Raw genomic sequence first — 27,233 nt, forward strand, 5'->3', positions numbered from 1 at the left:
GGCGCAGACTGATAAACAAGGCCGCGACGCAGATCAGAGGAGGTTGTTTATTTATCCAGCGCTTTGAACAGAAATCCTTGTTTGCTCGCCCCACTCGGTTGTGGTTAGGGCTCAGGCTCAGCTGCAGTCAGCGACCGCCGCTGGCACGCTCAGTTCACGACGACAACAGCGAGATAGTAAGAGGATATCAGCGCTTTTAGAGACTTATCAGCTGAGATAGACTGTGTTTGACCGCAGATACAGACAGAACAGCACAGACAATACAGACAAGCACAGATACAGGCGATGATTCAGATAGAGCGCCACACCTACCGGTACCCGCACCCCCTTCCCTCTGCTCGTCGATCACGGCCGACCACGATGCTGTTTGCATACCGCAGCTTGATATACTAACACAAACCTTCCTCTAGTGTCCTCAACCAGGACTTCACAATTGACCGCCGCTTCCAGGTCACAAAGGAGCTGGGCCAGGGCGCGTATGGCGTGGTCTGCGCCGCCCGATATACCGAGAGCTCGCAGGCGGTCGGCGTCGCCATCAAGAAAGTCACAAACATCTTTTCGAAAAAGATCCTGGCCAAGCGGGCTCTGCGCGAGCTCAAGCTTCTGACTCATTTCCGTGGACACAAGAACGTGCGTGTGCAGACATTGCTCAGGGCTCTGTTTGATCAGATTTTGAACCAGACTGACAGTTGATAATAGATTACTTGCCTCTACGACATGGACATCGTCGACACAAACAACTTCAACGAAGTGTACCTCTACGAAGAGCTGATGGAGTGCGACATGCACCAGATCATCCGCTCGCAGCAACCACTGACGGATTCGCACTACCAGTCCTTCATCTACCAGATCCTCTGCGGCCTGAAATACATCCACTCCGCCAACGTTCTCCACCGCGATCTCAAGCCCGGAAACTTGCTTGTCAATGCGGATTGCGAGCTCAAGATTTGCGATTTTGGCCTCGCGCGCGGGTTTTCTAATGATCCGGCGGAAAACGCGGGGTTCTTGACTGAGTATGTGGCAACGCGGTGGTACCGAGCGCCAGAGATCATGCTGTCTTTCCAGAGCTATACAAAAGCCAGTAGGTTTTATTCTTTGTTTTTGCTTTGTTTTACTCTACGTAATCTGACGATTCTGTAGTCGACGTGTGGTCGGTAGGATGTATCCTTGCCGAACTTCTAGGAGGAAAGCCATTCTTCAAAGGACACGACTACGTTGACCAGCTCAATCAGATTCTACGCTACCTCGGCACACCCTCAGAAGAGACATTATGCCGGATCGGATCACAGCGAGCACAGGATTACGTGCGCAGTCTAGAGTACCGCGCGCCAGTCCCCTTCTCGAAGCTGTTTCCGTCTGCGAACCCGCAGGCGCTTGATTTGCTGGAGAAGATGCTGGCGTTTGATCCCGCGGAGCGGATTACGGTGGAAGAGGCGCTGAATCACCCGTACCTGGCGGTGTGGCACGATCCGGCGGACGAGCCGGAGTGTCCGACGACGTTTGACTTTTCGTTTGAGTCAGTGGATGACATTGATTCGATGAGAGAGATGATCAAGGACGAGGTGATTCAGTTCCGGAAGATGGTGCGGCAGCCGGTGGAGACGCAGAAGGAGATGCTGGGCCGGTCCGGGGCCGCGCCGTCGGGCGGACCGCAGACGCAGATGCAGACGCAGGATGTTGGCGGGCAGGCGGCTGGTCGGGAGGAGGTGCCGCGGCCGTCGGAGATGGACCTTGACGGGCAGCTGACGGCGGATGGCGAGACGACTGTGGTGGAAGGCAGTCTTGAGCGCGAGCTGGAGTTTGGGCTGGACGGGATTACACATTAGTCGTGCTGTGTGTGTAGTGGTAGTGAGGGATGCAAGTATGCGAATGCGTATGCAGTGTGGGATTGGCGAGGGCTGGGCGAGGGATGGAGAGGGAGGGAGTGCGGGTGCCAGTATAACGGGACGGGAAGCAAGGAGGTGGTGGACGGGACTTATAAGGAGATTTACGAGCGCGAGGGATTGCATAACAGCATATCCAACGGCGCGGTAATAACAGTATAATACAGGAAGAGATCACCAGAACAGAGCAGCCAGCCAGGAGCCCAGCCAGGAGCCCAGCCAGGTTTGGTGATGGACGAGCGAGCAGCGGTGGCTGGCTCGGAGCAGCAACGAGCGCCGCACGGAAGAACTTTAATGAGTAGAGCATTCACGTGATAAGTAACTGACCTGGTGCTGTGGGACGAGGAGGTGTCTGTAGATGGTGAAAGTGGTATTAGAAAGAAGAGAAGAGAAGGTAGAATAATACATAAGCTAATTGAGCAGAACAAAACAGGAATAACAACACACAAACACCACAACAAACAGCAGCAGACCCTGCGCCGGCTGCCGGGCACCGAGAGTCATGGTGGCTGGTCCGTGGTGGCTGGCTTACCCAAAGAGGAAAGACTTATTCCTATTCGGGACAGCCCAGCATCGCAGGCCCCAGATTGGGAGCCGATATAAGAATTGTCTTCCTCGGCCTCGTCTGCTCTTCACCTTCTTCCTCTCTTCCTCATCTTCTTCTCTCTGCACTCCTCTCCGTGCTTCTCTCATTCACCCTCGCCTCCTCTCCTATGCTCGCTGCGCCTATCATGCGCGACATCCCGCGCGAACACCCTTCGCGCCTGGCAGCCATCCGCTCCCGTCTCGCCAGCAACAGCTCCTCCTCCTCCTCCCAGCGCAGGAAACCCGCCCGCAAGCAGCAGCAACCCCACACCGCCCCCGTCTCGCCTTCGTCCACCGAGCGCCCGCCCGTCATCAAGCGCGCTGCCTCCGTCGCCGACAGCTCCTCGCTCGCCCCGCCTCCCCCCGCGCTCTCCTCCTCGCCTTCCTCCTCCTCGGCCTCGTCCTCCGTCGCCTCCCTCACCTCCCTCGATCCCAATCTCCTCCTCCTCCTCCCCGGCGACGAAAACTCCAGATCCTCGCAGAACGACGGCTACGCCTCCTACAACTCCCACGCCTGCATGCCCCGCGACGCCCTCGACTCCAAAGAGAGACGGAAAGACGTCAAGGCGTTCTTCACCTCCTTCGCCTCCCGCTTCGGCCCTCTCTTTGCATCCAACGCCTCCGCCGGCCTCTACGACGACTCTTCCGACCTCTCCTCCTTCGTCGACGAGAAACAGCAAAAGAAAATCCTCTCCTCTTCGCAAAGATCCGTTCGCGGCTCACGTGGCTCCAGTTCGAACAAGTCCAAAAAAGCTTCGTCGCCCGCTCCTGCTCTGCCCTCTCAACACAACCAGCAGCAGCAGCAGCACGTCGTCGTCGAGGACATCGTTGCCGCAATGGCAATCATCCCCGAGCCAGTCGCACTCGCGCGCTCGTCGTCTTCGAATTACGCTGCAATTGACTCGATGGCAAACACGCCTTCTCTCGACTCGGCTACCACCGTCGCGTTCGACGAACCTGCCTACGGCGTCACTGCCCACATCGCCGAGACGCAGCCCGAGGTCGAGCTTCTCCTCCAGCAGCAGCAGCATCAGCAAGAACAGCAGCAGCTACAGTCTGAGAAGCAGAACTACAACACCGACTCCGTGCCGCGCAACTTTGCAGAGCTCTCCAGCGACGCTTACGATGTTCTCACCTTCCCTCACAGCGACCACGAGCCCGTCTACAGCAGCCCCGTCGAGGACATCTTTGCCAACGACCACAGCATCCTCGCCAGCTCATTCGACTCCAGACTCCCTACCTCGCTCTACGAGGAGTTCACTTCGCTCAACCAACACCGTCCTCAGCAGCAGCACGAGCAGATGCATACTTCGCCCTCGCCTATCCTCGCGACCGCGCACCCTTCTCCGCATTCTATCCCATCTCCTCCTGCTCTTGCTCACGCTGTGTCAACATCTCAACTCCGCAAGCGATCGCACGACGATTTTCCTGCTCTCTCTCATGCTGTGTCTTCGTCTCAATTGCGCAAGCGATCGCACGAGGACTTCTCTGGCGAGCAGACTCATCAGCTTCATCATATGCCGTCGCAGCAGCTCCGTGTGGTCGAATGGCAGGAGAACCATCACCAGCAACAGCAACAGCAACAGCAGCAACAGCAGCAGCAGTTTCAGGCTGAGTTCCTGGCTGACATTCGATGCGAGGACTCGATGCTTCTGAACGGCGACCAGAACAGCGACCGCGAGACCAAGCGCCGGTACGCTTCCTCCGCGACCTCGCGCTCGCCGTCGGTCTCGCCCGCGCAGTTCTACATGCCGCTCCCGACCGCGTCTGCCGAAGCCGAGATGCATCTGTCGTCCTCGATCCCGCCGTCGACCGCGCATCTGCACACTACCAGCCCGCCCTTGCTGCAGCACCAGCGATCGATGGACACGTTCCTCATGAGCAGCGCGCCTTCGTCTACCAGACCTACCAACCGCCGCCAACAACACCAGCAGCGTCTCCAGCGCGCGCGCTCGCAGCCCAGCTTGATCCGCGCCAGCAGCAGCGCCGCGCACTTACCTTCCTTTGTCAACGCTCCTTTGCCAATGGACTTTGCCACTCTGAGCCAGCAGCAGTTCATGATCCAGCCCACGCACCAGCCTGTCCAGCAAGTCGGTCTTGGCCTCAGCCTTGCCGACGCACCACTCATTCCAGGACAGGTACCTCAGCACCGCGCAGCAATGGTCTCTCCGCCGCCCGTCTCCTCGCCTTCTTCGTTGCCTTCGCCGTCCTCTCTTTCAGCGACCAAGAAGAAGCGCAGCGAGTCCGGCAGGGCAAACGCCGCTGCCTCGGGCGCCGGCGGCGTCACTTTCAACAACCTGACGCCGAAGGACCACGTCAAAATCATGAGCTCGGTCGCAAAGTCGGGTTCAAACAAGTCCAAGAAACCTACAAACAAGAAGAAATAAAGACCAGCATCACTCTTTCATCCTGGTCTTCCTCTCTCTCTCTCTCTTTTATCGTCTCTCTTTAGAACTTGGCTTACACACTCTCTATTTGTACTTTGGTGTTTTCTGTCTTTTCTGCATTATTTGTGAGTCTCGTGTTTATCTGCATCTCGGTTTTGGAAGTATAGGGGTTGCGCGGAGGAAGTGATCGTTATATATATTTTGCTTGGGATTTTTACATTTTGGGTCTATTTTTTTGTATACTACTACTACTTTGTAAATTGCGTGTTTTTGGCTGCTCTTTTTGTTTTATATTTACTTTATACAAGTATTGGGGATACATTAAAATACACTCGTTTTATTACAATAATTGCTTCTTCCCTCGTAGGCATTTTGTCGATAGACCGATTTTATGTCCGCGTGCAACAAGTCTATGACAGACTGTGTAGACATTTCGATTCTCTTAAGATATTTATAAGTCTTGCATTAAGTCGTTCTGAACTATTGAAAATATTGAACAAATGAACAAATCGTCGTAGCCGTGCCATCACCACATTAAATATCAATCACTTTTCTTCACCTACGCATCAACTATTTAAGCATAGAAAGGGAACGAAGCACCGTCACCACGCGGGTCACTTCCAGCGCTGTGGACGATCTTGCCGTTGTCAAGCTTGGTAAGCTTAATGAACTGGCCACGGCCAAACAACGGATCGTAGCGCTTCTGGCGCGTGATTTCGTGGCCGAGCGCCTTGAGCTTCTCGACCACCTCGTCGCTGATCTCAGCCTCTACGTTCACGTTCGTCAGCGTCACGCCGTCGACCACGCGGCCGGGGGTGATGCAGATACGGGGCACGTCGAGGGATTTCTGCTCGTCGAGGCCAAAGACCGAGTGGTTGAGCAGGACCTGCAGATGGCCCTGGGGCTGCATGAAGCCGCCCATGACACCGTAGGCGGCGTAGATGTCGTCGTCCTTGGTGAGCATGGCGGGGATGATGGTGTGGTACGGTCGCTTGCCGCCCTCGAGCGCGTTGAGCGCGGTCGGGTCGAGGATGAAGTTGACGCCGCGGTTGAGCAGCGGGAAGCCAGAGTCCTTGGGCACGATTCCGGTGCCGAACATGCCCGCGACGGAGTTGATGAACGAGCACGCGTTTCCTTCCTTGTCGGTCACAGAGAGGTACACGGTGTCGGAGTCGTTCGCGGTCTTGGGCAGACCGGGCGCGTACTGCGGCACGGCCTTCTTGGGGTCGAACTCCTTCGCGCGGGCCTTGAGGTACGACTTTTCGAGAAGCGCAGCGGTGGGAACCTTTGCGCGCTCGGGGTCGGCGACGTACTCTTCTCCGTCGCGGAACGCCATCTTGAGCGACTCGATGACCATGTGCAAGTACTCGACCGAGTTGAGCACCCACTCGGACGGAGGGGGCACGATCTTGTCCTCGATCATCTCGCGGATGATTCCGGTCGCGAGCTGCGCGAGCAGTCCCTGGCCGTTGGGAGGGCACTCCCACAGCGTGAGGCCGTTGAAGTCGATCGAGATCGGGTCGACGAAGGTCGACGTGTGGCTCTTCATGTCCTCGAGCGTCATCACACCGCCCATGCTCTGGACCTGGTCGACGATGCGCTCGGCAACGGGACCCTCGTAGAATCCAGCCTTGCCGTTCTTCGCAACGAGCTTGTACGTCTCCGCGAGCTTCTTGTTGACCCACAGGTCACCCTGCTTGGGCGTCGATCCGTCGGCAAGAAGCATGTCCTTGCCGTTCTCGGAGTTGTTGGCAATGATGTTCTTTCCGCGGTACCAGAGCTGCGAAGCAATCTCGGGAATCGGCACGCCAAACTCGGCAAACTCGATCGCAGGCGCAAGCGCGTCCGCAATCGTGATCTTGCCCGAACCCCAGTTCTCGATCGCGTCGACCCAGGCGGCAGGACCGCCGGGGACGGTGACGCAGTGCACCGAGTTGGGGGGGAGCTTGTGGCCCGTGATGCCAACCGACTTGAGGTAGTCGATCGTCAGTTTCTGGGGCGAGCGGCCGGAACCGTTAAGACCCTTCAGGGACTTGTCCTTTGCGCTCCAGAAGAGGGAGAAGACGTCTCCGGCGGGGGAGACCATCATCGGCTCGATGACGGTGAGCGCGGCAGCGGTGGCAACGGCGGCGTCCTGGGGTAGAGTTAGCCGGTGTTAATAAGAATGCTTTTTCACATTTACTATAGTGGAATGACTACTACAGCAATGAGCGTCGGACAGACACTCTGTAGAAGGGAAACTTACGACCGCGTTTCCGCCCATGCGCAACATCTTCAGACCAGCCTGAGCGGCCATGGGCTGAGTGCAAGAGACAATTCCATCGAGCGAGTGCACGACGGACCTCCGCGACGAGAACTCTGGAGAAGGTAGTAGTGTTAGTCAACGGTCGTCAGTTATCCCCAGTTATCCCGACGCCGAGAACGAGAACAAGGTTGACTAATTCAACACCAAACAGAGGAGCAAACGCACTGTAGTCCTTCGCGTCGTCGATATCGAGATACTGCTGGTCGAGCGACATTTTGAATTCAATTGGGGAGCGGAAGTGGCGGGCAAAGACAGAAGAAGAAGGAAGCGGTGACGGAGGTGGTGAAGACAGCAGCGAGCGGGGCCTCTGCCTGTGAAGAACGCGATAGGCGCACTGGGCCGCCGCCGGGCTCGGGCGGTGCACAAGACCCCTTCTGGCCTGCAACAGCATTTATCGGGGCTCGGCTTTGCGGTTTCGGAGCGTGTTCGCTCGCTGGTTTCAGACTGCTGCTGGCTGAGCCTGTTCAGAGCTCGAATTGACCTGTTGCTGGGCCTGGTGCTCGAATGTTGCGGGATCCTGCCTCGAACCTGGTTCTCGAAGGCGTGCTGATAAGGCGCCTCTGCTCGTCGGAGTCACATTGAATCACAATCGTGCGGCGTTTTGAGTGCTACTGTTGTGAGATGTCTTATGTCAGCACAATCTCATTATCATTTTCAACTATTGCAAACAGCTCCTGCGCCCTGCCCCCAAATACCTATCCAAAAGCGACAAAACAAATACAAAATAAAAACAAACAAATACAGAATAGAGAGCGATAAACTACATCTCCACATCAGCAACCATGCCCGTCATCACCCGCAAATCCGCAACCGCCCTCGAAATCGTCCGTCGGCCCTCATCATCCCTCCAGACCTCATGCGGCGCCTCCACAATCTCCCACGTCACCAGATTATTCGACAGCTGCGACAGCTCGCGCTGGTAATCCGCCCATCCGGCCTTATCCTCAATCATCTGCTGCGAGCTAATCACCGCGATCGGCGTCATCTCCGGCAAGATCTCCGACGCCGCCAGGATCTCGTTCTTGGTGAACGTGCGCGCGGCTACTTGTTCCTGGAACTTGGCCAGGTTGTATTTCCCGCTCGTCGACTGCGAGCGCCCGAAAATCCGGTCCTCGGACGTGCGCCCGCCAAAGATCCAGCCGATCTGCTTGTCGATCCCGAGAGGCGAGACAAGGCCGTGCAGCCAGTATCCAAATCCGCGGCTGGACCTGCCGACGTTGTCGGTGAAGTACTCGGTGTTGTACGTGTCGACCAGCACGAGCCCGTAGAGATCACCTGCGTGCCGAGAGGCAAAGATACGGGAGTATATCCCCCCGACACCATGAGACACCAGGATCCACGGCCCGCGCTCGCCGATCTGGTTCAACCCGTCCGAGAGCGCATCGATCGCCATTCCGGCCGACATCGGCGACGGCGCGTTGTCGGAAAACGCGATGCCCGGACGATCCCAGTAGCAGTAGCGCATGTCGGAGATAGTCGACCCGCCGTCGTTGACTTCCCTTTCCGCCCACTCGCGCGCAAACACCTCGGCCGAGGTCGACCCCGCCTCAAGCAAGATCGTGGGCTCCGGCGTCGTCTCGTTCACGTTCCGCTGCGGCCGGTTGCAGTAGATGTGGATCCGGTAGAGATTATCCTCGACCTCGACGTACTCCCCCGGCGGGCTGATTCTCGAGTCGTAAGAGTCCACCGCGAGCGAGAGCGTGATGAGCACGACCATCGCCAGAATGAGCGAAAACACAACAAGCGCCCACAGCAGGCTGACCCACATCTTACACGACCGCTGCGCGCGCGAGCCAGTGCCATGTCGCCGGCCAGAGATGATCTCCTCGAGCGAGACGCGCGTGCGCTCGACGGCAAGATTGCACAGGAGCACCCACGCGGCGGTGAAAATCACCCACAGGTTCACCAGGATCGCGAGCACGTTGCCCTCGTAGTGGCGAAGCTTGTTGACGCTCACAGACAAAATAAAGCTGAGAAACAAAAACCCAATCATAATAAAATTGATAATCCGTCCAGACCTCGTCGGAATCGCAAACACCTGCAGCGATATCGCCAGGTTGCCGAGCGCGATAAGCATATTCATCATCACGTAGTAGTTCCCGCCATGCGTATTAAGCTTCGGGATCGTGAAAAACATCGAGACGAGAAACAGGAAATACATAATCGCGCTAAACACGAGAAACAAAAGCGACAGCCGGCGCAGCGTGCGGATCTTGAAGTGCTTCAACGGGTTCACCGCCGGGTCCTCCGCCGAAATCAGCAGCGGCGCAGACTCCTCCCCGCTGTCCTCCGAGTTCCTCGCGTGGTCGGGTGTGTGTTCGTCCTCGTAGTTGTCGTCGTGGTCGGCGTCGGTATCTGTCGATCCGTACTTTGGCGGCGAATGCTGCTGCTGCTGCTGGTGAGCACCGCCACTCGTCGTCACAGACCCGTCGTACTCTGCCGTAGAAGCAGGCTCGAGCGGATGCGTGTTCCCGCCGTTTCTGCTATTGTCGCGTGAAAAGAATCCCATGTTGTTCGGTTCTGTTGACACCATCTCGAGAACAGAAGCGGGTACGCGGCCTGGTTTTATATCTACGCTGCTGCCGACGACGATCAACAAAACAGGCTCAGTAAATTGGGACGATGACGTAGTTCCCTCCGTCATATCGCCCGCCGAACAGACAAAACCCTACCCCGTCAAACGCCTATCGAACTTCCATCTACCTTCTGATGCGTTCATGCCTGTTCTTGATGTAGATATATATACAATAAAACCCTTCATATTACTTCCGCCCCATGATCAGAGTCCGGATCTCATATAAATACTCTCTGCTGAACGGCTGCCCCGCCCCGGCCCCTTCGCTCGTCTCCCGTCCAATCCACCCATGTACTTTCCGTCTCCACCGCTCCTCCTCGTCCATCTGCTTCCGCACAAACCCAGGCCCGACATCAAACTCCTCGCCCACCACAAACTCCCCGTAGACGCTTCCCGTGTCGATCTTCCTTCGCCCCCCGTCGCCCGTCGCGAACGACGACGGCAGCTGCGAGCTCGCTGCCCGGTTGCCGCCGCCCATCGACAGAGGCCGTTTGCTCAGCGTGCCTTCCGAGGCTGAAAACTGCTGCTGCTCGTGCGCCTTCAGCGTGTCCTCGTCGTCGAATTCGTCGTCAAACCCGGCAAACGGATCGTCCTCCATACTCGCTGCCGCGCCGTCGAAATCAAACTCCACCTCTCCTGCGCTGCCGTGTGGAGACCCAGACCCTGCGCTCGGCCGCATGACATCACTGGCTTTGAACCAGCACATCCGAACAGGATCAAACACCATCCCGCCCACGACCTGAATCCCCTTCTTTGCCGAGATATTCGAGATCAGCGCCGGTCGCGGCGGCGTGAGCACGACGGATTCGAAATCAACCGTCACCGAGTCATTTCCTTCCCACTTGAACGTCTTGGGGTTATACCTCATTCCTTTCTCCTGCCGCGGAGCGTTCGCATAGTCTCCCATCGGCCGAATCAAATGCGGCCGTTGCTGCTGCTGCTTTCGTCGTGGCTTGCTTGATGGCTGGCGGGTCGTCTTGGCAGGTGGAATGTTACTGCTCTTTGCTGACTTTGGCATCGCGGATGGAATACTACTGCTGCCAGCGATGCTGCTCGACGAAGCTGCTTTGCGCAACTGAGTCGATGTCTGACGACGGCCCTGAGTCTTTGATATGTCTCTGAGATGCGAGATTCCTGTATCGTCTCCTACATCACTGTTAGAAAGTGTACTAATTCGATACCACTGTTAAACATAATATTTACCTCTTGAGCTCAGTGAGCTTTTCTTGGAATGGCTTCCACCACTGGAAGGCTTCTTCAGATACGTCTGCTCCTTCACCGAACTAATCGGCAGATCCTCAAACTCGTCCAGCTCAGTACCATCTCCAAAAAGTCGCCTCCGCACCGGTCTCAGTAGAGTCTTCGTCGTCGGCGCCTCTCGTCTGACAGAGTCCGGCACCTCGGTCTCGATGTAGTGTTTCCGCGGCGACGGCGTGTTTTTCGTTGTTGCCGAGCTTATTGTCGTTGTCGTCGTCGTCGCCGTTGACTGCGAGACCGTCGCGCGCCCGGGTAAGCTATCATCAGACAATGCGTGCGAGTGGAAGCTGCTCATCGAAGGTTTTCGAGAGAACCGGTTGAACGGCGGGATCGAGGGTGTGGCGGGTGTGCCGAGCGATGCGGGACTCGGCGGGATCATACTGCTTCGTGAGGTCATGCGTCTTAGATTGCTCGAGCTTGCTGCAGGGCGGATCCCTGGCGATGCGGTGTTTGACGAGATACCAGAGGATAACCGCGAAGGTAGAGAAGGAAGCGGTGGTGCACTTGATAGACTATATCGGTCGTTCCCGAGGTCACTTGTTGAAGTCCGGAGTGAGGGCATCGATTTCTTTGATAGTAAGGCGCCATGTCGTTGGTTTGAATTCTGCCCTGACGGCTTTATCGAGGCCATGGATGCTTTATGCCCCAGGCGCCTCAGTTGAGTGGAGTTTGTCGGCGGAATCGGGGGCGCTTCGGGTTTGAGCATTGATAGCGACGACTGTGTTTGTAGCAGCGGCGATGAATTAGACGTCTGGCTTACTGGTCGCGGAATCCTCGTAGGCCTCGGAGCAAAGATCTGTGAAACCGTGGGTCGTTTTGGCGACGTCTTGGACGAGAGACCGCCCATCGACTTTTGCTTGATGTTTTTGTTCACGGTCCACTTCCCGGTATCGAAAATATGATCATCCTCTCCGATCTCGAGACCTTCGAGAAATTCCTCGTGCTCAAGGTTTTGCACATCAGCCTCGGTCTTGGACAAGTCGCCCCCAACATCCTTCATCTTGCCGTCCAGGAGCTGCTGGAAATTAAGCGGTCCGCTGGGAATCTGTAGTCCGAGCAAGCCTTCGTCCTCGCTTTCGTACGTCACGCTCGAAGACGGCGAAAACGCCGAAATCATCGACGATCGATTCGACGAATCCGTGAATTTCGATCCGGTGTACCGCGTGCTCGTGCTTTCCTCACCCCATCCGCCTTCGATATCGCTATCGCCTCCCAGATGCACCGGTGTTCGTGGACGAGTCGAGAGCTTGAGCTCGATCTTACTCAGATCGTCGGGAATGACAAAATCGCTCTCGAAATCGTCGAAATCGCTTTTTGGCGGTGTCTTTTGTCGACTACTTTCGACAACAGTGCTGAGCTTGGGCGATTTCTGCTTGGAAGAAGTCGGCCGGGGTGATGAGTGCTGGGTTAGTTTCGGTGACGGCTTGCCGGTGGACTTGGAAATAGGCACCTCGAACAGAGAGCCGCTGATGATGTCGCCGCCATGATCCGGTCTCCTGTCTGTGGACTGCTGACGCGGTTTAAGTGTATCGTCGAAATCGAGCCCAGCTTCTTCGCTATCTTCCACCCAGCTGAGAATTTTCTGTTTGTCGATCAGTCTAGATGAATCAGATCCCTTGAGTGTCGAGGAGTCACCTGGTTCTAGCTGTTGCACGGTGCCCAGAATGCTGACTGCTGCCGCGGATGACATTTTGATTGTGCTTTTGTCGCCGTTCCTGTCGTCTTCGTCGTCGTCATCACCGAAATCACTAAACCCGTCAAAGGCATCATCCAAAGCAGCTTTAGAAGCAAAAGACGCAGCCAAACCGCCGTCGTCGTCGTTTAGACTGAGAGACTCAAGCCTGTCCTCGAACGAGAGCGAGTCTGCAGATTTGCCGGACGACGATCGCGAGGACGAAGCGGTCGATTTGAAGTTTTGCAGCGAGTTTTCGAGCGTGGACAGTTTTCCAAAAAGATCCTCGTCGCCTTGAAGGTCGAATTCCGGGTCGTCGTCCCATGATTCGACGTCGTTGCCCAGCTTGTTGAGCGGATGCCGGACTGGCTGTAGTTGCCGCTGGCGACTCATTGTGAGTCTGTTGACCGAGGAGTTAGCACCGTCACTCATCGAGCGTAGTTGCAGATAGACGCAGATCTGCAGTGTTTTAATAAAGAATACACTCACGTTCTCGATATCTGACAGAGTAGAGCGTATTGCGCGCGTAGTAGAGGGAGCTAGAGAGGGTGAAAGAGCGAGAAGCAGCTCAATGCGTCGCGCAGTCAAAACACCGCTTCAACGAGTTGCCAGACAAGCAGAACAAAAAACAAGACCGCTGCCTATCGCGCAACAAACAAAAACCTCGTGCAGCCGTAGTTCGGGGTGGTCTGAAGACGTTTGCGGCGGACTGCGGGCGGGCTATTAATCCTCTGCTGCGTGTTTGTGTACAGGCAGACGAGAAAGGAGAAACTGCTGCGCCACATAACAACAAACCCACGCGTAGCTTATTGTGGCTGGGCTGTGGCGGTGAGGGTTATATTGGACTCTGCTAATGAATTGTTGGATCTGTTTCTTTTGTTTTTGTTTGTTTTTGTTTGCTGTGTTTAGACATCAAAGGCAATTTCTTTTTTTTTGAATAGAGACAGTAGTTGCTCTGTGTCCTGTTTCTGATCTGCCTCCTCTACTCCAGGCAAATGTCGTCTACCAGCATACTAGCGGACGGCCCGCCAGTGACCCCCGCGCCGGCTTCATCTTCATCAACCCTCTCAGCGCCGGTGAAAACACGTCAATCGGTGCGCATGATAAGCGGAGTGCGCGTCGATGTGGTGGTGTACAGTTTCGCAGACAAGATCATGGTGCTGGTGTCCCAGAACGGACGCCTGGGGAAAATGGTAACGCAACCTGAAGCTGACATTGCGGGCCTCGGGAATACTGTCCGAGCCGTTTACAGAGCCGTCTGACTAACTTTCTCCTCTTTCTAATCGCATGCAGTACTACGTTCCTCTTGCATCATCAGCTTCACTCAGCGCGTTCGCCTTCGGCTCGGGCACCAATCCCGGCGGCGAGGACGAGTACTCGCTGCTGCCGCTCACGCACCTGACGCCGACGCCGGTGCTGGGAAGCTCGGCAGACGACGTCGAGGGACGGATCTACGCGGTCCAGGTTGCGTCGCTGGTTAGCCGACAAAGCCCTGACGAGCGACGGACAGTGATAGTGGGCATGGCGGCGACTAAGCGAGAGGCTACTGAGGACCTGGACGATGCGCATCGCAGCCTGTTTCTGGACGTGCTAGCGATGGTCGCGGAGTGCCGTGTGTGGTAGAGAGTTTGAGTACATTGCTTGTAAATAGATCTAAAAACCGGCGTTCTAATGGAGTTTCACTGTTTCTGTCCTGGACAAGAGCCCAAACGGGGAGGGGCGGTGCGCGCAGGCAGGTACATCGACGGCCAGAAAGGGGAGCCAGGATGATATTAGGAAGGTGATATACGCAGATTGATTGCCCCAGATCAGGCAATTGGAATTCCTCTGCGTGCGTTTCGGGAAGAGAATGTAGGGAGAAGCAGAGCAGGGGGCTCTGATATCTCAAAATTGGCTGTCTGCCCCGAGCCTATTCGGGCACCCCGCCGCACCGCATCGCCCGTCAATTCAACCTGAACTCGTCCGTAAACCTGCAAATTGACCAAAAACCCTGCAATATCTCCTTGTTTTTTTAGCTGCATTCTCCGTCGTTCACAATGAGCATATCCGACCGTGCTGCCGCTACCATCGCGGAAATCAACAGACTCGTGCCTGTCGAGCTGCAGTCCCCAAAAGTCGCCGTGATCTGCGGGTCTGGTCTGCAGCACCTGGCCGACGCCCTCTCGCCCTCGCCCCGGGTCGAGATCAACTTCGCTGATCTGCCTAATTTCCCGCAGACCACCGGTGTGTTTTCTTTCTTTTTTTGCGGCTTTGTTGCTCGGGTTTTGCTCGGGTGCGCCGTCGTGGTCTACCGAGCTGTTTCCTAATTTGCTTATATTCTAGTCGAGGGCCATACTGGCAAATTGGTCTTTGGATTGTTTGGCAATGTGCCCTCCGTGTGCATGGTCGGAAGAGTTCAGTACGCTCCTATATTCAGCTATTGTTTCTATCCTCGGTACTAATCAACTCCTGCAGCTTTTACGAAGGTATCTCGTTCGACCTCACCACATATCCCGCCCGTGTCTTTAGTGTGATGGGTGTAGAGACCCTCATTGGTGAGTACACCTACATAGTATAACTACAATTGCTTTTTACTAATTATCATTGACAGTCACTAATGCATCCGGAGGTCTGAATCCCGACTACAAAGTCGGGGATCTCATGGTTCTCAACGATGTCTGTCTTCCCACAGCTCTTCCCCAGCTTTCTCTCTACTCTACTAACCTGCCCTGACTACTACAGCACATCAACTTCCCAGGTCTCGCGGGATCACACCCCCTCAAAGGCCCCAACGACAGCACCTTCGGCCCGCGCTTCCAGCCCCTCAGCGACGCCTACGACCACGCCCTGCGCATCAAGCTCTTCGAGACCGCAAAGACACTCAACCTCAGCCGCGCGATCCACGAGGGCGTCTACGTCTTTGTCAGCGGGCCCACCTACGAAACCAGAGCAGAGTCGCGCATGCTCAGGATGTTTGGCGGCGACTGCGTCGGCATGAGCACAGTGCCTGAGATCATCGTCGCGCGCCATTCCGGCATGCGCGTGCTCGCAATCAGCTTGATCACAAACGCTGTCGTTATGACTCCTACGCCCAAGGCGAGCGACGGCGCGGCTGATCTCGCGGAGGGAATCGCTAACCATGCTGAAGTTATCGAGGCCGCAAGGCTGGCTGGTAATGATCTGCAATTGTTGGTGTTGGAGGTTATCAAGGCAACCTACCAGTAGTCCATACATGATGATGATGATGATAAATCTCTGTTTTAAGTCCGTCAGTAGTCCATACATGTCCCTTCCTTTGTGATGCCCATTTGTTAATATACTGAGTACGTTTATTGTATCTATGTACACTCTCTTTGTCTGATCCCTAATAGATCTATTTTTTGCCATCAGAGCGGATGCCTAGTAAATCCGTAACTTTGCCATCAAGCACAGATGATCACTAGGATACTGCCCAACTCTCGGCTGCCCACACGGCTCCTCGCCCATCTCCGCAGGCAACGGCAGCCGCAGCAACTCCAGCGCCTTCACGCCCGGCACCACATCCCCCTCTTCCGCACGCATCTGCACATCATCTCTCCGCCGCTCGGGAAAATCAAACGCAAATATGTAATCCAGCAGACCGCGCCAGGTGTGTGCCCAGTTCGAAAACGTAGGCTCCCCGTTCCGCGACTCGATGTTTGCGTTCTCGGGGTGCACGTACCGGTAGCACTCTCCGTACACGCTGCGTAGACGGACCTCGTTATTGTCATGCAGCCTGTATACGTCCTCGATCCCAGCTATCCTGGCCGCCGAATCGGCTGACGGGATCGGAATAGGCGGATGCGACGTTTCGGGTAAAAACTCCTCCATCATAACCGGCGCAGCTGGTGCCTGTGCCTGAACCGGCGCTGGCTCGGCAGGCTTGTTCTCGCTCTCTTCCGGCACGTCTTCCTGCTCTTCATCCTCGGCGTCGTCGTCCGCCTCCTCCGCTACCGCTTTCTTCTTGTACTCGTGGATCGCGCTGTTTGTAATCACGTACTTTGATCGCTCGGTAACCCGCTCGGCACTAGCTTTGGTCAGACAAAGATACGGCGCGTCAAACGGCAGACTGTTGAAATCTCCTGCCAGAAATACTGGCCATGTTTTGGCGACGTCCAGGTTGTTTGCAAACGTTTTCGCGTTTCGCACAAAAATTGCACATTGTCGCGTTCGTTCCAGAGTTCCCTACATCACGCATTTAGCAACATGTTTAGATCGAGCAGGGCACGAAAAAATACGTACATGGGGGTGCCAGAAGAGATGAGTAGTACCGATCACAATCCCCTTCTCTGACGAATTAAACTTCAACGCAGCGAGCAACGCGATATTCCGTGTAAGCATCTGCGGTTCCGTGACCACGGCTCCCTCAGCTTCACGATCGTCGTATCCACAGTCATTATCATAGTCGACCACTTCAGACTTGACCAGGCTGAACAGCGCTTTCTTCCAGCAGATCAGCAGGCCGTGATTCTTCCTCTCGCCGCGGTGGAAGAGGTAGTCAAAGCCGAGTTTTGTCAGCTCGGGGTAGTAAAATCCTTCGAGATGCGCGAGATCAACCTCCTGTTGGACGTCAGCAACTTATAAATGTATGTAGAGCAGGATGTTGGAAGTGGTGGGTACTCACCTGCATGCACATCACATCGGCGTCGTAGAACTTGAGTTCTGAGAGTAGAACTTTTGACCGCAGTTTCCATTTCAGGATATCACCTAGAACCATTTGTGTCAATTTCTGGACTATAACAAGCAGCAAACCCCATTGCAATTTGTATCATTACCATTCGTTGGAAATAGCTTGCGTCGAATGAGCGCTTGACCCAAGACCTAGATTCACCAGATAGTCAGAACCACAGCTGCGAGAAGATCTTCAGATCAACATACATTATAAGTCATGATCTTCACATCCACACCCTCAGATGCTGCATCCAGTGCATGTCCGTCGTTAACAGCCAGCATAGGCCTCTTAATAAACGACGTATTAGCAGCAACCTGTTCCTCCTGCGGCACGATCCCCAGCTCTTTATTCTTGCGTGCTTTCTCCAGCTTTGCCTGCTCGCGCTTCGCTCGCTGCGCGGCGATATACTCTGGCGTCACAAAGTCGGGCTTGCCGCCTGATTTCTTCAGCGCTGACTCTTTCTTGGCCATTGTCGAGGGATCGCTGTTTGACATGCGGGTGGGGTGAGGAGTCGGGTGGTGTGCGAGCGAGGAGTACCTGGCTTCGGACTTAACAACAAAGGTGGGCACTGTGCGTGGAACGCAGGTGCTGGTTAGCGGGTATCTTTTGTTAGCAGTTGGAGGGAATAGACGTACCTCGAGAGAGCGCGAGAAGTAATCTATAGGGAAAGCGAGACACGGTGGAAGATGGAGTAGGAGATGCGAATGCGATTCTCGAGATTTTGGAAATAATTTACAGAAATAAATTCAAGGCTGAGCCGCAGGTGGGAAATATTGCACTTACAAACCGTCATCCCAAAGAAAAGGCCTTTTCTCTCTTTAGAAAGCAGGTACAGCACTACAGGCAAAGCCGAACAGAGTCAACAAAAGATGCCCTCGAAAATACAAAAACTAGAGCCAGACCGGACAACGATCGCGATCGGTCTCGAAGGCTCGGCGAACAAACTCGGAGTCGGCATCATCAGACACCACCCGCGACCCGACAAATCGAGTCCCAAGCCGCCGGCCGAGATCCTGGCAAACATTCGACACACGTACATCACCCCTCCCGGCGAAGGTTTTCTGCCGCGGGACACGGCGAAGCATCACCGGTCGTTTGTGGTGAAGCTTGTGCGGCAGGCGCTGAAGCAGAGCGGGGTGTCGATTGCGGATATCGATTGCGTTTGCTTCACGCAGGGTCCGGGCATGGGAGCGCCGTTGCAGAGCGTTGCTATTGCTGCGCGGACGATCAGTCTGATGTGGGATAAGCCGTTGGTTGGAGTCAATCATTGCGTTGGACGTATGTTTACAGGTGTGATCTGGAAGCAGCGAATCTTTGCTGACGGAGTTGGCAGATATCGAGATGGGTAGAGAAATCACCGGCGCGACAAATCCTGTTGTTCTATACGTTTCGGGCGGCAACACTCAAGTAATTGCTTACTCGCATCAGAGGTCTGTATTGTCTGTTTTCTGAGTTGCGGAGTTGAGTGGGCGCTGACGGCTTTGTAGATATCGAATCTTCGGCGAGACACTGGACATTGCGGTCGGAAACTGTCTCGACCGGTTTGCGAGGACTTTGCATATTCCTAATGACCCCAGTCCAGGCTACAACATCGAGCAACTAGCTAGAAAGTATGAGACCTCTTGGCGCCGACTGCGCTTGTTGATTTACAGATACTAACAGTAATCGTCAACAGAGGCAAGCACTACGTCGAGCTTCCGTACACAGTGAAAGGCATGGACGTCTCAATGTCTGGAATCCTCGCCTACATCGACGGCGTCGCCAACGACATTTTCGGCGGAAAACCTAAGTACACCGACGACGGCGCCGAGATCACGCGCGAGGATCTCTGCTTCTCTCTGCAAGAAACGATTTTCGCGATGCTGGTCGAGATCACCGAGCGCGCGATGGCGCACGTCGGCAGTCAGCAGGTGCTGATCGTGGGAGGTGTAGGTTGCAACGAACGGTTACAGCAGATGATGGGCATGATGGCGCGCGATCGTGGCGGGGCCGTGTACGCGACCGATGAACGGTGAGTTTGAGATGATACTAGAGAGAGGAGATGCTGCTACTAGCGATAGGAGAGATGGGAACTGACGTTTTAAATACAGGTTTTGTATTGACAACGGGATAATGATTGCGCACGCCGGTCTACTGGCATACGAGACGGGCTACCGCACGGAGCTCGAGGACTCTGTGTGCACGCAGCGGTTCAGGTATGTATCCGAGCAGCAGACAGGACCGAAGCAGAATAACTAAACATTCTCTAAATATAGGACGGACGAGGTGTTTTTAGCATGGAGAGACGATTAGAGAAGGAGGAGTGGCCGAATCCGGAGGCGATAGTGGTAATAAACTCGGGAGATTAATGAATTAATGAATGAATCACAGAGTTATTAGATAATGGCTCGGCTTATGCCCCTTATGCGGGATCTTCTCGCCTCAATGATCATATTTATGCAACTTGCACGCAAGGCGAGAGAACCCGGGAAGGCTTAGCGTTACTAGCCACACCGAAAGGGACAGTCTCTAAGAACGCCCGTGAATCCCGTGCGCTCTGCAGGTGCGTGCAAGTGTGGGTGCCGGTGGAACGGGCGGCAGGCAGGGATTTTCGCGGATCTTGATTACTGGTAGGGGTAATTGAAATCAAATCAGAAGGACATGCTACGATATGGGGCCTCGGCGGGGCCAGGCCGTCGACGACCACAAGCACGACCACGACGCGACCGCGACGACGACGACGACGGATGAGCGGGAGCCGGTGCTGCGGCCACGTGCGGGTGCGGGTGCAAGCAGCTGACGATCAGGTGGGTCGTTGGAGTGCGAGCGAGAGTAGATATCTGATGTAGAGAAGAGCAGATGGAGTAGATGTAGAGGAGCAGCAGCAGCAGCACTCCAACATCACCACATCACCACATCACAACACGCCGACACCCCACAAACACGAGCTCCCAGCCCGCTGGAATCCCCGATCGAACGTGACCTCGCATCGCGCTCTCAGCTGAAGCACAGGTCAACGCAGCCAGCACCGCGACGCTTTGATGCTTCGGTGGCTTCGCCTGCCCGCACGAGGCTGCCGGCTGAGGGTTTGGGCTGCCTGAGGCAAAGCAAGCGCTCGGTTCGGCGCGGCGCCTCGCTGCTTCTGGGTCCTTGTCCTTTAAAGTCCCTCTGTCTTCATTCAACCCTCTCGCTGCTGCTGTTTGTTGTCTTGCTGCGTCTTAGTTGTTTGTAACTCTTTCTACGTCTTGTCATTGCTCTGTAGTCCCGGTCTCCGCGCATATCTGCCCTGTCCTCCGCTGCGCCGTCGCCGTGATCGACTCCCAATCCAGCTCTATACCTCCGTCTCCATCAGCTTCCTCCAACAATGGCTCCCCCTCGGACGCGCAAAATTGCCGTCGTCGGCTCACGGGCCGTAGGTGAGTCTATTCAATTTACTCGTGTGCGTTTATTGTCTCTCCTCTGCCCTACTAACCCCTCTCGACGCAGGCAAATCCTCCATGACCGTCCAGTTTGTCGAAGAGCATTTCGTCGAGAGCTACTATCCCACAATCGAGAACCAGTTTTCCAAGATAATAAGGTACAAAGGACAGGACTATGCCACTGAGATTCTCGACACCGCCGGCCAGGTACGTTTTTTTACTCCTTCTCTGTGCTGCTGCTGCTCCAGACAGCTGCCAGAGCTCCGATCACCGTCACCACCCAGACTCAAATACTTACATCACATCCCTCGCGCAGGACGAATTCAGCATCATGAACCAAAAACACTCCATCGGTGTACATGGTTATGTTATCATGTACTCCATCACCTCGCGTGCGTCCTTCGAGATGGTCCGCGTGATCAGAGACAAGATCTTGAATAGTACCGTATGTGTCCTCCTGATCTCAGCCGTCTACTAGCGCCAATTTTCTCTATTCTAACATCCTCACAGGGCACTGAGACGATACCCATGATCATCGTCGGTAATAAGAGCGATCTTGGAGCTCAGAGGTATTTCCCTCTCCATCCGTTTCTTCCCAATGATCTTCCAACGTCTAACCCTTTCCTTCTCAATCTATAGAAAAGTCGAGACCGCTGAAGCCAAGGCTCTATCAGAAGAGTTCAACTGTCCTTTCATCGAGACTAGTGCCAGACACAACGCCAACGTCTCCAAGGTCTTTGAGCTTCTCATTGCCGAGATTGAGAAACACGACAATCCGACGCCAGACCCAAATAACAAGTGCGTGATTGTGTAAAGCCGTCTCGTCGTCGTACATTTGACGCTACACCACCGTGCTGTTTATGTTTTGTTTTGTTTTTTTTTGTTTAAATTGTCTTGTTGTTTTGCTCCCGCTCATTTCGTGCTCTCCTATCATTGCTTGTCGTTTTGTTCTGGTGCTAGGGCGGGATGAGTGATAATGACAACCTACACTTCGGCCATACAAATCTGCTATCGTCATTTAATTTTTTTTTTCAGTTTTTGGGATCCTAGTATTACAGTTTGATTCTTGATTTGCTACTCCGCTCCTACACTCGCTCGTTCACAGTAGCAGGACAACTACTGGTTCACAAAGATGGTGTTGCATAGTTTTCGTTCTCGCTATTTCTCATTCACTCCTTTGTTTCCCGTCTTGAGCTCCTTAGTTACAAACTTCATGTATATTGTTTGTATTATAATTATAAACAGGCTTCTATGATGAAATACCAGTAGTACTCGCACTACCTCAATCGCGCTTCTCAATAATGACATTCGCGATTACGGGACGGTGATCGCTGGAATACACGCCGTCGTCAAAGCGATTAGGAAGAACGCCATAGCTCGAAACAGAGGTATCGTTGTAGACAAAGATGTAATCGATCGTCTTCTTGCGCTCGCTGTCCTTGAATCCGGTAAACGTGTGCTCGTTGCCGTACCCCGTCACCTCACCCGTGATCAATGTACTCGCGTCCTTCAGCTTCTCAGTCAAGACCTGATACGCGTCCTCCTCCGGCTCAGAGTTCAAGTCACCTCCGAGGATCAAGATGTCATGCCCTTCCAAGCCGCTGATAATCCTATTAATCAACTTCGCTCCCTCCTTCCGCGCAACCACGCCCTGATCATCCAAGTGCGTGTTGAGCACGTACGCCAACCGCTCGCTCTGCAGATGCTTCAAAAGCGACACGTTCACTATCCGCTTCGACGCCGCGTCCCACCCTTTACTAGGCACATCCGGCGTCTCGCTGAGCCAGAACGTGCGGTTAAGCGCGACCTCGAACTGCGAGCTGCGGAACAGCACGGGCGCGTACTCACCCTGCGTGCTGCCGTCGTCGCGTCCCACGCCGCAGTACGTCCACTTGTCGCCCGGAGACGCGCGGTTGAGAAGGTCGAGGATGTCGTGCAGTTGCTCGTGCAGGACTTCTTGGAGTAAGACCAGGCTGGAGGCGTTGAAGGTGTTGAACAGGATCGAGGACGCGACTCGCATTTTGCGAGTGGACCAGGGCTCTTCGCCTTCTGATACCGGGTCGGCCGCGTATCTTGAGATTGCGGTTAGATCTGTTTCCAAATCGCGAGAGAGATGCATACCTGATGTTGTGCGTGTACACCTTGACCGCGAAAGCGTCATTAGAATCGTCCCACGAGATGCGTAACTTCATGATTCTGCTCTTGCTTCAAAAGAGCTGCACTATCGCACGATCGTATAGCAGAGTAATATCCTGCTTTCAGATAAGGCTGCATCAGAGAACTCGGGAACAAACCTACGGCGATCACAGTGCTGGATGATCGCCGGCTATCGACCCGTTTTGGTCGATAATGAGACAGGTTATTATCCCAGTACAAGACCCCTTATTAGTTCTATACTACGGGCATATTGTAAATACATGAACTAGGCTTATGTTCTTAGAGAATACGAAGCAGAAGAATAAAGGCAGTCAGTTGATATCCGATGAAGAAAGCAGATAGCATGGACAGAGACGGAAGAGCAGGAAAGGTCTGCACCATCAACGCTCTCCCAGCCAAACCTCACTCCACACCACCTACGACCAGACTCTCACTCTTCACACAGCAGTTCACCAACAACAAACACTCTCTTCTATCGCAATCTCCAGCCCATCTCCCACCCTCCCGCTCTCCGCAGAATGCTCTAATCCGCCCCGTCTCAGTGGCTGGTTTTTCAGGGGAAGTTCCGCCACGGCATCGCAATCGCGTCATCGACCTTCAAACTTTATTCCCGCCGTCCGCACCGCTGCCTGAACTGTGGCGCAGAAAATTATTTTACCCTTCCTCATTGCTAATCCCCGGTCTCTTTCCTTCTGGCCTGTGTTAAATACAATGCCGGGACTACTACTCTCGCATGCCTGCGAGCAACAGGTTCATCTTGTCATAGGCGCATCCGCGCTCTCGCTCTCGCGCGTCGCGAAGTCCGTCGAATGCGGAGCGTCCAAAGTCATCTTGCTCGCGCCGCGAGACGGGCCCCAGGCCTGGGAATCGGAGGTTGAGAGGCGGATAGCGGATTACAGTGGTAGATTTGTGTGGATTGAGCGGGAATTTGAGGACGCGGATTTGACTACTCTTGGGCGCGAGGAGGTTGATCGTGTTGTTGATATGGTCTTTGTTGCGACGCCGAACGTGTCTGATATCGGTATGTGCTCCAGCGCTGCTCTTATTACATCCAACCTGCTTGCTAACATTTTACTACCTAGGCACCCGGATATCAAATCTATGCCACAGACTGCGAATACCAGTCAACGTCGCCGACGCGCCCAAGCTCTCCTCCTTCACCCTTCTCTCCACCCACATCGACGGCCCTCTGCAGATAGGCGTCACGACCTCTGGTAAAGGCTGCCGCCTCGCCAGCCGTATCCGTCGCGAGATCATCAGCGCGCTTCCGAAAGACATTGCGAAAGCGTGCGAAAAGGTCGGCGACTTGAAGCAATCCATCCAAGACGGCGACGAAAACCAGCTACAGCACGACATCGAGGCGCGGTATCACGAAGTCGGTCAGCACGACGACGACGCCGTGCAGAGCCATAAGTTCAACGAACTCGTGCTCGAGGATCTGGTGCAGGAGGAGTTGGCGAAAAACAGAGGCGCGCTTAAACGGCAGCGCATGCGCTGGCTGTCCCAGGTCGTGGAGTACTACCCGTTCTCCGAGCTCGCGACGCTCTCCGTCGACCAGCTGTCCTCGCAGTACCGCTCCAACTCGCTCGCGCTGGCGGAAAAGGCCAAACTCATGCAAGTCTCGACCATAGTTTCCAAGACCGGCCGCATCGCGCTCGTCGGTGCGGGCCCGGGCTCGGCAGGTCTGCTCACCACCGCCGCGCTCACAGCAATTACCTCCGCCGACCTCGTGCTCGCAGACAAACTCGTGCCCGCGGGCGTGCTCGACCTGATTCCCCGACACGTCGAAACCTACATCGCCAAGAAATTCCCGGGAAACGCCGAGGCTGCGCAGCAGGAGTTGCTGGCCATGGGTCTCTCGGCGCTGCAGCAGGGCAAATACGTCGTCCGTCTGAAGCAAGGCGATCCATACATCTTTGGCCGCGGCGCAGAGGAGTACATCTTCTTCCGCCACCACGGCTACACACCCTCCGTCATCCCCGGCATCACAAGCGCGCTTTCGGGACCACTCTTCGCCGCAATCTCCCCCACGCACCGCGAAGTCGCAGACCAAATCCTGATCTGCACCGGCACCGGCCGCAAGGGCGCCGCGCCCGCCATCCCGGAGTTCGTCGAGTCCCGCACAACAGTCTTCCTCATGGCCCTCCACCGGCTCTCGGACGTCATCGGCTGGCTCGCAGCCGCGGGCTGGCGCATGGATCTTCCCTGCGCTATCGTCGAGCGCGCGAGTTGTCCGGACCAGCGAGTGATTCGGACGACGCTCGAGCACGTCGTGGCCGCGTTTGAGGAGCTCGGAAGTCGACCGCCGGGGATTCTGGTGACGGGCAAGAGTTGTGGGGTTATCGAGCAGATTCCGGAGGGGCAGAAGTGGGTTGTCGACGAGGGGTTTCATGCTCAGATATGAGTGTAATGTTTAATGTTTAATGCGCATGTTCGGGGGTTCGAAGTTTTGTAAATATTACGACAATGTACGATAGACAACCGTCCTTTGGATCTCTAAAATCCACTCATCATTAATCCAAAAAATATACAAAAAAAAAAGAAACAGCCGCAAATAAAGAAAAAAAACATGTTTGAGAGCCACGAGATTCGAACTCGCGCATCCGAAGATATCAGAGATTCAAGGAACCTAAATCTGACGCCATAGACCACTCGGCCAAGCTCCCAACAATAATGGTGTCATTTCTAGGACTTTTGCATATTTAAGCTTATGTTGGTTAGGGTATTTTTACTGAAGATATTACTGGATTCGGAAATATTGTGGGGTCGGTTGTGAGTATCGAGGGTTTATATTTTAGGTTGAATTGTGATGGGATGAATGTCTTTTAGTGTGATTGATTTCTGTATTTCATATAGCAATTATTCGAGAGTACTTGAAGATAGAACCTATATGGCATCAAGTCTCAACTTCTGTGACCCATAACTTCAAGCCCCAGCCTCCTTTTCCTTACATAACTTCAAGCCTCCTTTTTCTTGAAGCGCCCACATCCTCTTGGGTCCCATATGCCCCAGTCTGTGCCCTGATCATAGGCCCGGGCTTGCGTCGCGACCTGCGAAGATCTTCCAGTGCAACATCATCAAATTCATCATCGTCCGAATCGACATCGTCAAACTCAAGAACATCCTCTCGGCTCACTCGCCTCTTCATCGTAGCCGTAACCCTGGGAAGCGGGAAACTAGAAAAGTTGAAAAAACTGTAAGGTAATCTCTTCGCATAATACGTATCACTCCTAAGTCGCGCTTCCAGGTTGCTTCTTATTCTGGAGAGCTTGTGGTAGGTCTGGAGGTCTGCCAACTCAAGAGCCGTGAGTTGGCCCTGGCCACTGACAAGGTCCCGGGCAGCTCCATACACCCGGACGATAGCTTTCAACAGTGGGAAAACCGAAGGATGATGTTTGGAAAGCCAGGCGACATGCTCAGCAGTAGCATCTTCGTACTCCCACGCATCAGACATGGCAGCAGCGAGCTCCGCAAAGCGACTCGCAGAAGCGGCACCAGGGGGGGAACTGCCCGGTCCCGTTCCCAATCGAGCGGCAATTGGCGCGAGGGCGTGAATAGGCCCGTTTCCCACGCTTCATACAACCTCAGATGGAGTAGAGTCATACCCCTTTTAGCAATCGCCACGGGATCCACACAGTCATGTTTGGCAGCTTTGAAGCCAGTATTGATGGCGATGCTCTTGCCGCTTTCAACGACCTGGACCAATGCAACCAACTTTTCAAAGGCCGTCTCGAGATCATCGGTGTCTGAGGGAATTGGCAATATCGTCTCGGGTTGTTCTTGGTAGTTGAAGAGATCTGATCCCTTATTGAAAATGGCGGGCAAACGGGGCACCCGAACACGAGTGTTGGCCGGAGAGGCCGTGGATTCGGTGTCGGATACCGGGGCGGATACGGGGGCGGACACAGAGGATGCCATGTTTGGTAGAAGCAGAAGAAGACGAGGGAGAGTCTGCCGGTAGAAGTCGGTGGCTTCTCATAGAGACGAGCTTGACACAAACGTCGCGAGGCTGCAGGACAAAGACCATATGTTGCCGGGATACAAGTCTGAGGCATCCATCCAAATGCGGCCACCGCGCGGCCCAGTGTCTCGTCAATTTACCGCATCATCTCCATTAAAACCAGATGCTGAGCTTGAAGTTGCTCAACAGTCACAGCTACTTTGGTTGTAGGTTGAATTGGAGTCTCGTGAGAAGAACAGACGATGGCTGAGAATGAACTTCTGGATCGCCTTCTCTCGTCTTCGCTTACGATGCAAACAATCCACAGACTCCTTCTTGTTTGCCATGCACTCCCAAACATCACTATGGATTCCACTAGACAGTGAACAGAGTTCATTAAGTACT

General features: G+C 54.6%; 13 protein-coding genes and 1 non-coding gene across 14 annotated transcripts; 7 read left to right on the forward strand and 7 right to left on the reverse strand.

Moving 5' to 3' along the window:
- Positions 1-29: 29 nt before the first annotated feature.
- On the forward strand, positions 30-1,907 carry BZA70DRAFT_115105 (kinase-like domain-containing protein). Its single transcript, XM_064909444.1, has 4 exons — positions 30-314; positions 411-630; positions 700-1,081; positions 1,141-1,907. Exons 1-4 carry the CDS (start codon positions 286-288, stop codon positions 1,824-1,826), a joined length of 1,317 nt encoding a protein of 438 aa, XP_064769836.1. The 5' UTR covers positions 30-285; the 3' UTR covers positions 1,827-1,907.
- A 2,246-nt stretch (positions 1,908-4,153) lies between these two features.
- On the forward strand, positions 4,154-5,288 carry BZA70DRAFT_275109 (uncharacterized protein). The gene has a single exon (XM_064912096.1). It carries the CDS (start codon positions 4,217-4,219, stop codon positions 4,853-4,855), a length of 639 nt encoding a protein of 212 aa, XP_064769837.1. The 5' UTR covers positions 4,154-4,216; the 3' UTR covers positions 4,856-5,288.
- Positions 5,289-7,674, reverse strand: BZA70DRAFT_275111 (gamma-glutamyltranspeptidase). The gene is made up of 3 exons (XM_064912097.1): positions 7,326-7,674; positions 7,101-7,213; positions 5,289-6,989 (listed from the first exon to the last, which is right to left on the reverse strand). Exons 1-3 carry the CDS (start codon positions 7,549-7,551, stop codon positions 5,430-5,432), a joined length of 1,899 nt encoding a protein of 632 aa, XP_064769838.1. The 5' UTR covers positions 7,552-7,674; the 3' UTR covers positions 5,289-5,429.
- BZA70DRAFT_275112 (uncharacterized protein) lies at positions 7,675-9,734 on the reverse strand. The gene has a single exon (XM_064912098.1). The coding sequence runs from the start codon at positions 9,691-9,693 to the stop codon at positions 7,921-7,923; it is 1,773 nt and encodes a 590-aa protein (XP_064769839.1). The 5' UTR covers positions 9,694-9,734; the 3' UTR covers positions 7,675-7,920.
- A 55-nt stretch (positions 9,735-9,789) lies between these two features.
- On the reverse strand, positions 9,790-13,506 carry BZA70DRAFT_115222 (uncharacterized protein). Its single transcript, XM_064909447.1, has 3 exons — positions 13,154-13,506; positions 10,939-13,064; positions 9,790-10,881 (listed from the first exon to the last, which is right to left on the reverse strand). Exons 2-3 carry the CDS (start codon positions 13,055-13,057, stop codon positions 9,923-9,925), a joined length of 3,078 nt encoding a protein of 1,025 aa, XP_064769840.1. The 5' UTR covers positions 13,058-13,064; positions 13,154-13,506; the 3' UTR covers positions 9,790-9,922.
- A 1-nt stretch (position 13,507) lies between these two features.
- BZA70DRAFT_115206 (uncharacterized protein) lies at positions 13,508-14,445 on the forward strand. The gene is made up of 2 exons (XM_064909446.1): positions 13,508-13,857; positions 13,958-14,445. Exons 1-2 carry the CDS (start codon positions 13,660-13,662, stop codon positions 14,285-14,287), a joined length of 528 nt encoding a protein of 175 aa, XP_064769841.1. The 5' UTR covers positions 13,508-13,659; the 3' UTR covers positions 14,288-14,445.
- A 170-nt stretch (positions 14,446-14,615) lies between these two features.
- On the forward strand, positions 14,616-15,875 carry BZA70DRAFT_294191 (nucleoside phosphorylase domain-containing protein). The gene is made up of 5 exons (XM_064914432.1): positions 14,616-14,887; positions 14,987-15,062; positions 15,119-15,198; positions 15,255-15,319; positions 15,386-15,875. The coding sequence occupies exons 1-5, from the start codon at positions 14,701-14,703 to the stop codon at positions 15,866-15,868; spliced, it is 891 nt and encodes a 296-aa protein (XP_064769842.1). The 5' UTR covers positions 14,616-14,700; the 3' UTR covers positions 15,869-15,875.
- Positions 15,876-15,884: 9 nt separating this feature from the next.
- On the reverse strand, positions 15,885-18,123 carry BZA70DRAFT_275119 (Endonuclease/exonuclease/phosphatase). The gene is made up of 6 exons (XM_064912099.1): positions 17,969-18,123; positions 17,540-17,901; positions 17,437-17,482; positions 17,286-17,368; positions 16,904-17,221; positions 15,885-16,846 (listed from the first exon to the last, which is right to left on the reverse strand). The coding sequence occupies exons 2-6, from the start codon at positions 17,825-17,827 to the stop codon at positions 16,043-16,045; spliced, it is 1,539 nt and encodes a 512-aa protein (XP_064769843.1). The 5' UTR covers positions 17,828-17,901; positions 17,969-18,123; the 3' UTR covers positions 15,885-16,042.
- Positions 18,124-18,202: 79 nt separating this feature from the next.
- BZA70DRAFT_298812 (glycoprotease family-domain-containing protein) lies at positions 18,203-19,625 on the forward strand (the record flags this gene model as incomplete). Its single annotated transcript, XM_064914628.1, has 6 exons — positions 18,203-18,611; positions 18,667-18,763; positions 18,821-18,943; positions 19,009-19,344; positions 19,424-19,528; positions 19,589-19,625. 6 exons carry the CDS (start codon positions 18,203-18,205, stop codon positions 19,623-19,625), a joined length of 1,107 nt encoding a protein of 368 aa, XP_064769844.1.
- Positions 19,626-20,676: 1,051 nt separating this feature from the next.
- On the forward strand, positions 20,677-21,545 carry BZA70DRAFT_236284 (ras-2; the record flags this gene model as incomplete). The annotated part of the gene is made up of 5 exons (XM_064910375.1): positions 20,677-20,728; positions 20,799-20,938; positions 21,048-21,176; positions 21,242-21,300; positions 21,371-21,545. The coding sequence occupies 5 exons, from the start codon at positions 20,677-20,679 to the stop codon at positions 21,543-21,545; spliced, it is 555 nt and encodes a 184-aa protein (XP_064769845.1).
- A 468-nt stretch (positions 21,546-22,013) lies between these two features.
- BZA70DRAFT_266217 (endonuclease/exonuclease/phosphatase) lies at positions 22,014-22,923 on the reverse strand (the record flags this gene model as incomplete). The annotated part of the gene is made up of 2 exons (XM_064911012.1): positions 22,014-22,803; positions 22,853-22,923. 2 exons carry the CDS (start codon positions 22,921-22,923, stop codon positions 22,014-22,016), a joined length of 861 nt encoding a protein of 286 aa, XP_064769846.1.
- A 601-nt stretch (positions 22,924-23,524) lies between these two features.
- BZA70DRAFT_275131 (tetrapyrrole methylase) lies at positions 23,525-25,389 on the forward strand. The gene is made up of 2 exons (XM_064912100.1): positions 23,525-23,909; positions 23,971-25,389. The coding sequence occupies exons 1-2, from the start codon at positions 23,600-23,602 to the stop codon at positions 25,290-25,292; spliced, it is 1,632 nt and encodes a 543-aa protein (XP_064769847.1). The 5' UTR covers positions 23,525-23,599; the 3' UTR covers positions 25,293-25,389.
- A 73-nt stretch (positions 25,390-25,462) lies between these two features.
- BZA70DRAFT_t29 lies at positions 25,463-25,554 on the reverse strand. The gene has a single exon. It is a non-coding gene; the product is annotated as a tRNA-Leu (tRNA).
- A 162-nt stretch (positions 25,555-25,716) lies between these two features.
- BZA70DRAFT_294197 (uncharacterized protein) lies at positions 25,717-26,806 on the reverse strand (the record flags this gene model as incomplete). The annotated part of the gene is made up of 2 exons (XM_064914433.1): positions 25,717-26,394; positions 26,460-26,806. The coding sequence occupies 2 exons, from the start codon at positions 26,804-26,806 to the stop codon at positions 25,836-25,838; spliced, it is 906 nt and encodes a 301-aa protein (XP_064769848.1). The 3' UTR covers positions 25,717-25,835.
- Positions 26,807-27,233: the final 427 nt, after the last annotated feature.

The sequence above is a fragment of the Myxozyma melibiosi genome (assembly GCF_037950935.1).
Source record: "Myxozyma melibiosi strain Phaff 52-87 chromosome Unknown BZA70scaffold_2, whole genome shotgun sequence".
NCBI classification, from domain to species: domain Eukaryota; kingdom Fungi; phylum Ascomycota; class Lipomycetes; order Lipomycetales; family Lipomycetaceae; genus Myxozyma; species Myxozyma melibiosi.

Excerpts from the sequence above, each read along its gene's own strand:
- BZA70DRAFT_115105 (XM_064909444.1), top strand. The coding sequence starts at position 286 with ATGATTCAGATAGAGCGCCACACCTACCG. Across the intron at positions 315-410 it reads ATAGAGCGCCACACCTACCG|TGTCCTCAACCAGGACTTCA; the intron begins GTACCCGCACCC and ends ACCTTCCTCTAG. Across the intron at positions 631-699 it reads ATTTCCGTGGACACAAGAAC|ATTACTTGCCTCTACGACAT; the intron begins GTGCGTGTGCAG and ends AGTTGATAATAG.
- BZA70DRAFT_275109 (XM_064912096.1), top strand. The coding sequence starts at position 4,217 with ATGCCGCTCCCGACCGCGTCTGCCGAAGCCGAGATGCATCTGTCGTCC.
- BZA70DRAFT_275111 (XM_064912097.1), bottom strand. The coding sequence starts at position 7,551 with ATGCTGTTGCAGGCCAGAAGGGGTCTTGTGCACCGCCCGAGCCCGGCG. Across the intron at positions 7,214-7,325 it reads CGACGACGCGAAGGACTACA|AGTTCTCGTCGCGGAGGTCC; the intron begins GTGCGTTTGCTC and ends TACCTTCTCCAG. Across the intron at positions 6,990-7,100 it reads GCATGGGCGGAAACGCGGTC|GACGCCGCCGTTGCCACCGC; the intron begins GTAAGTTTCCCT and ends ACTCTACCCCAG.
- BZA70DRAFT_275112 (XM_064912098.1), bottom strand. The coding sequence starts at position 9,693 with ATGGTGTCAACAGAACCGAACAACATGGGATTCTTTTCACGCGACAAT.
- BZA70DRAFT_115222 (XM_064909447.1), bottom strand. The coding sequence starts at position 13,057 with ATGAGTCGCCAGCGGCAACTACAGCCAGTCCGGCATCCGCTCAACAAG. Across the intron at positions 10,882-10,938 it reads AAGCTCACTGAGCTCAAGAG|GAGACGATACAGGAATCTCG; the intron begins GTAAATATTATG and ends ACAGTGATGTAG.
- BZA70DRAFT_115206 (XM_064909446.1), top strand. The coding sequence starts at position 13,660 with ATGTCGTCTACCAGCATACTAGCGGACGGCCCGCCAGTGACCCCCGCG. Across the intron at positions 13,858-13,957 it reads ACGGACGCCTGGGGAAAATG|TACTACGTTCCTCTTGCATC; the intron begins GTAACGCAACCT and ends AATCGCATGCAG.
- BZA70DRAFT_294191 (XM_064914432.1), top strand. The coding sequence starts at position 14,701 with ATGAGCATATCCGACCGTGCTGCCGCTACCATCGCGGAAATCAACAGA. Across the intron at positions 14,888-14,986 it reads TAATTTCCCGCAGACCACCG|TCGAGGGCCATACTGGCAAA; the intron begins GTGTGTTTTCTT and ends CTTATATTCTAG. Across the intron at positions 15,063-15,118 it reads TGCATGGTCGGAAGAGTTCA|CTTTTACGAAGGTATCTCGT; the intron begins GTACGCTCCTAT and ends CAACTCCTGCAG.
- BZA70DRAFT_275119 (XM_064912099.1), bottom strand. The coding sequence starts at position 17,827 with ATGTCAAACAGCGATCCCTCGACAATGGCCAAGAAAGAGTCAGCGCTG. Across the intron at positions 17,369-17,436 it reads CAAGCTATTTCCAACGAATG|GTGATATCCTGAAATGGAAA; the intron begins GTAATGATACAA and ends AAATGGTTCTAG. Across the intron at positions 16,847-16,903 it reads ATCTCTTCTGGCACCCCCAT|GGAACTCTGGAACGAACGCG; the intron begins GTACGTATTTTT and ends TGCGTGATGTAG.
- BZA70DRAFT_275131 (XM_064912100.1), top strand. The coding sequence starts at position 23,600 with ATGCCGGGACTACTACTCTCGCATGCCTGCGAGCAACAGGTTCATCTT. Across the intron at positions 23,910-23,970 it reads GCCGAACGTGTCTGATATCG|GCACCCGGATATCAAATCTA; the intron begins GTATGTGCTCCA and ends TTTACTACCTAG.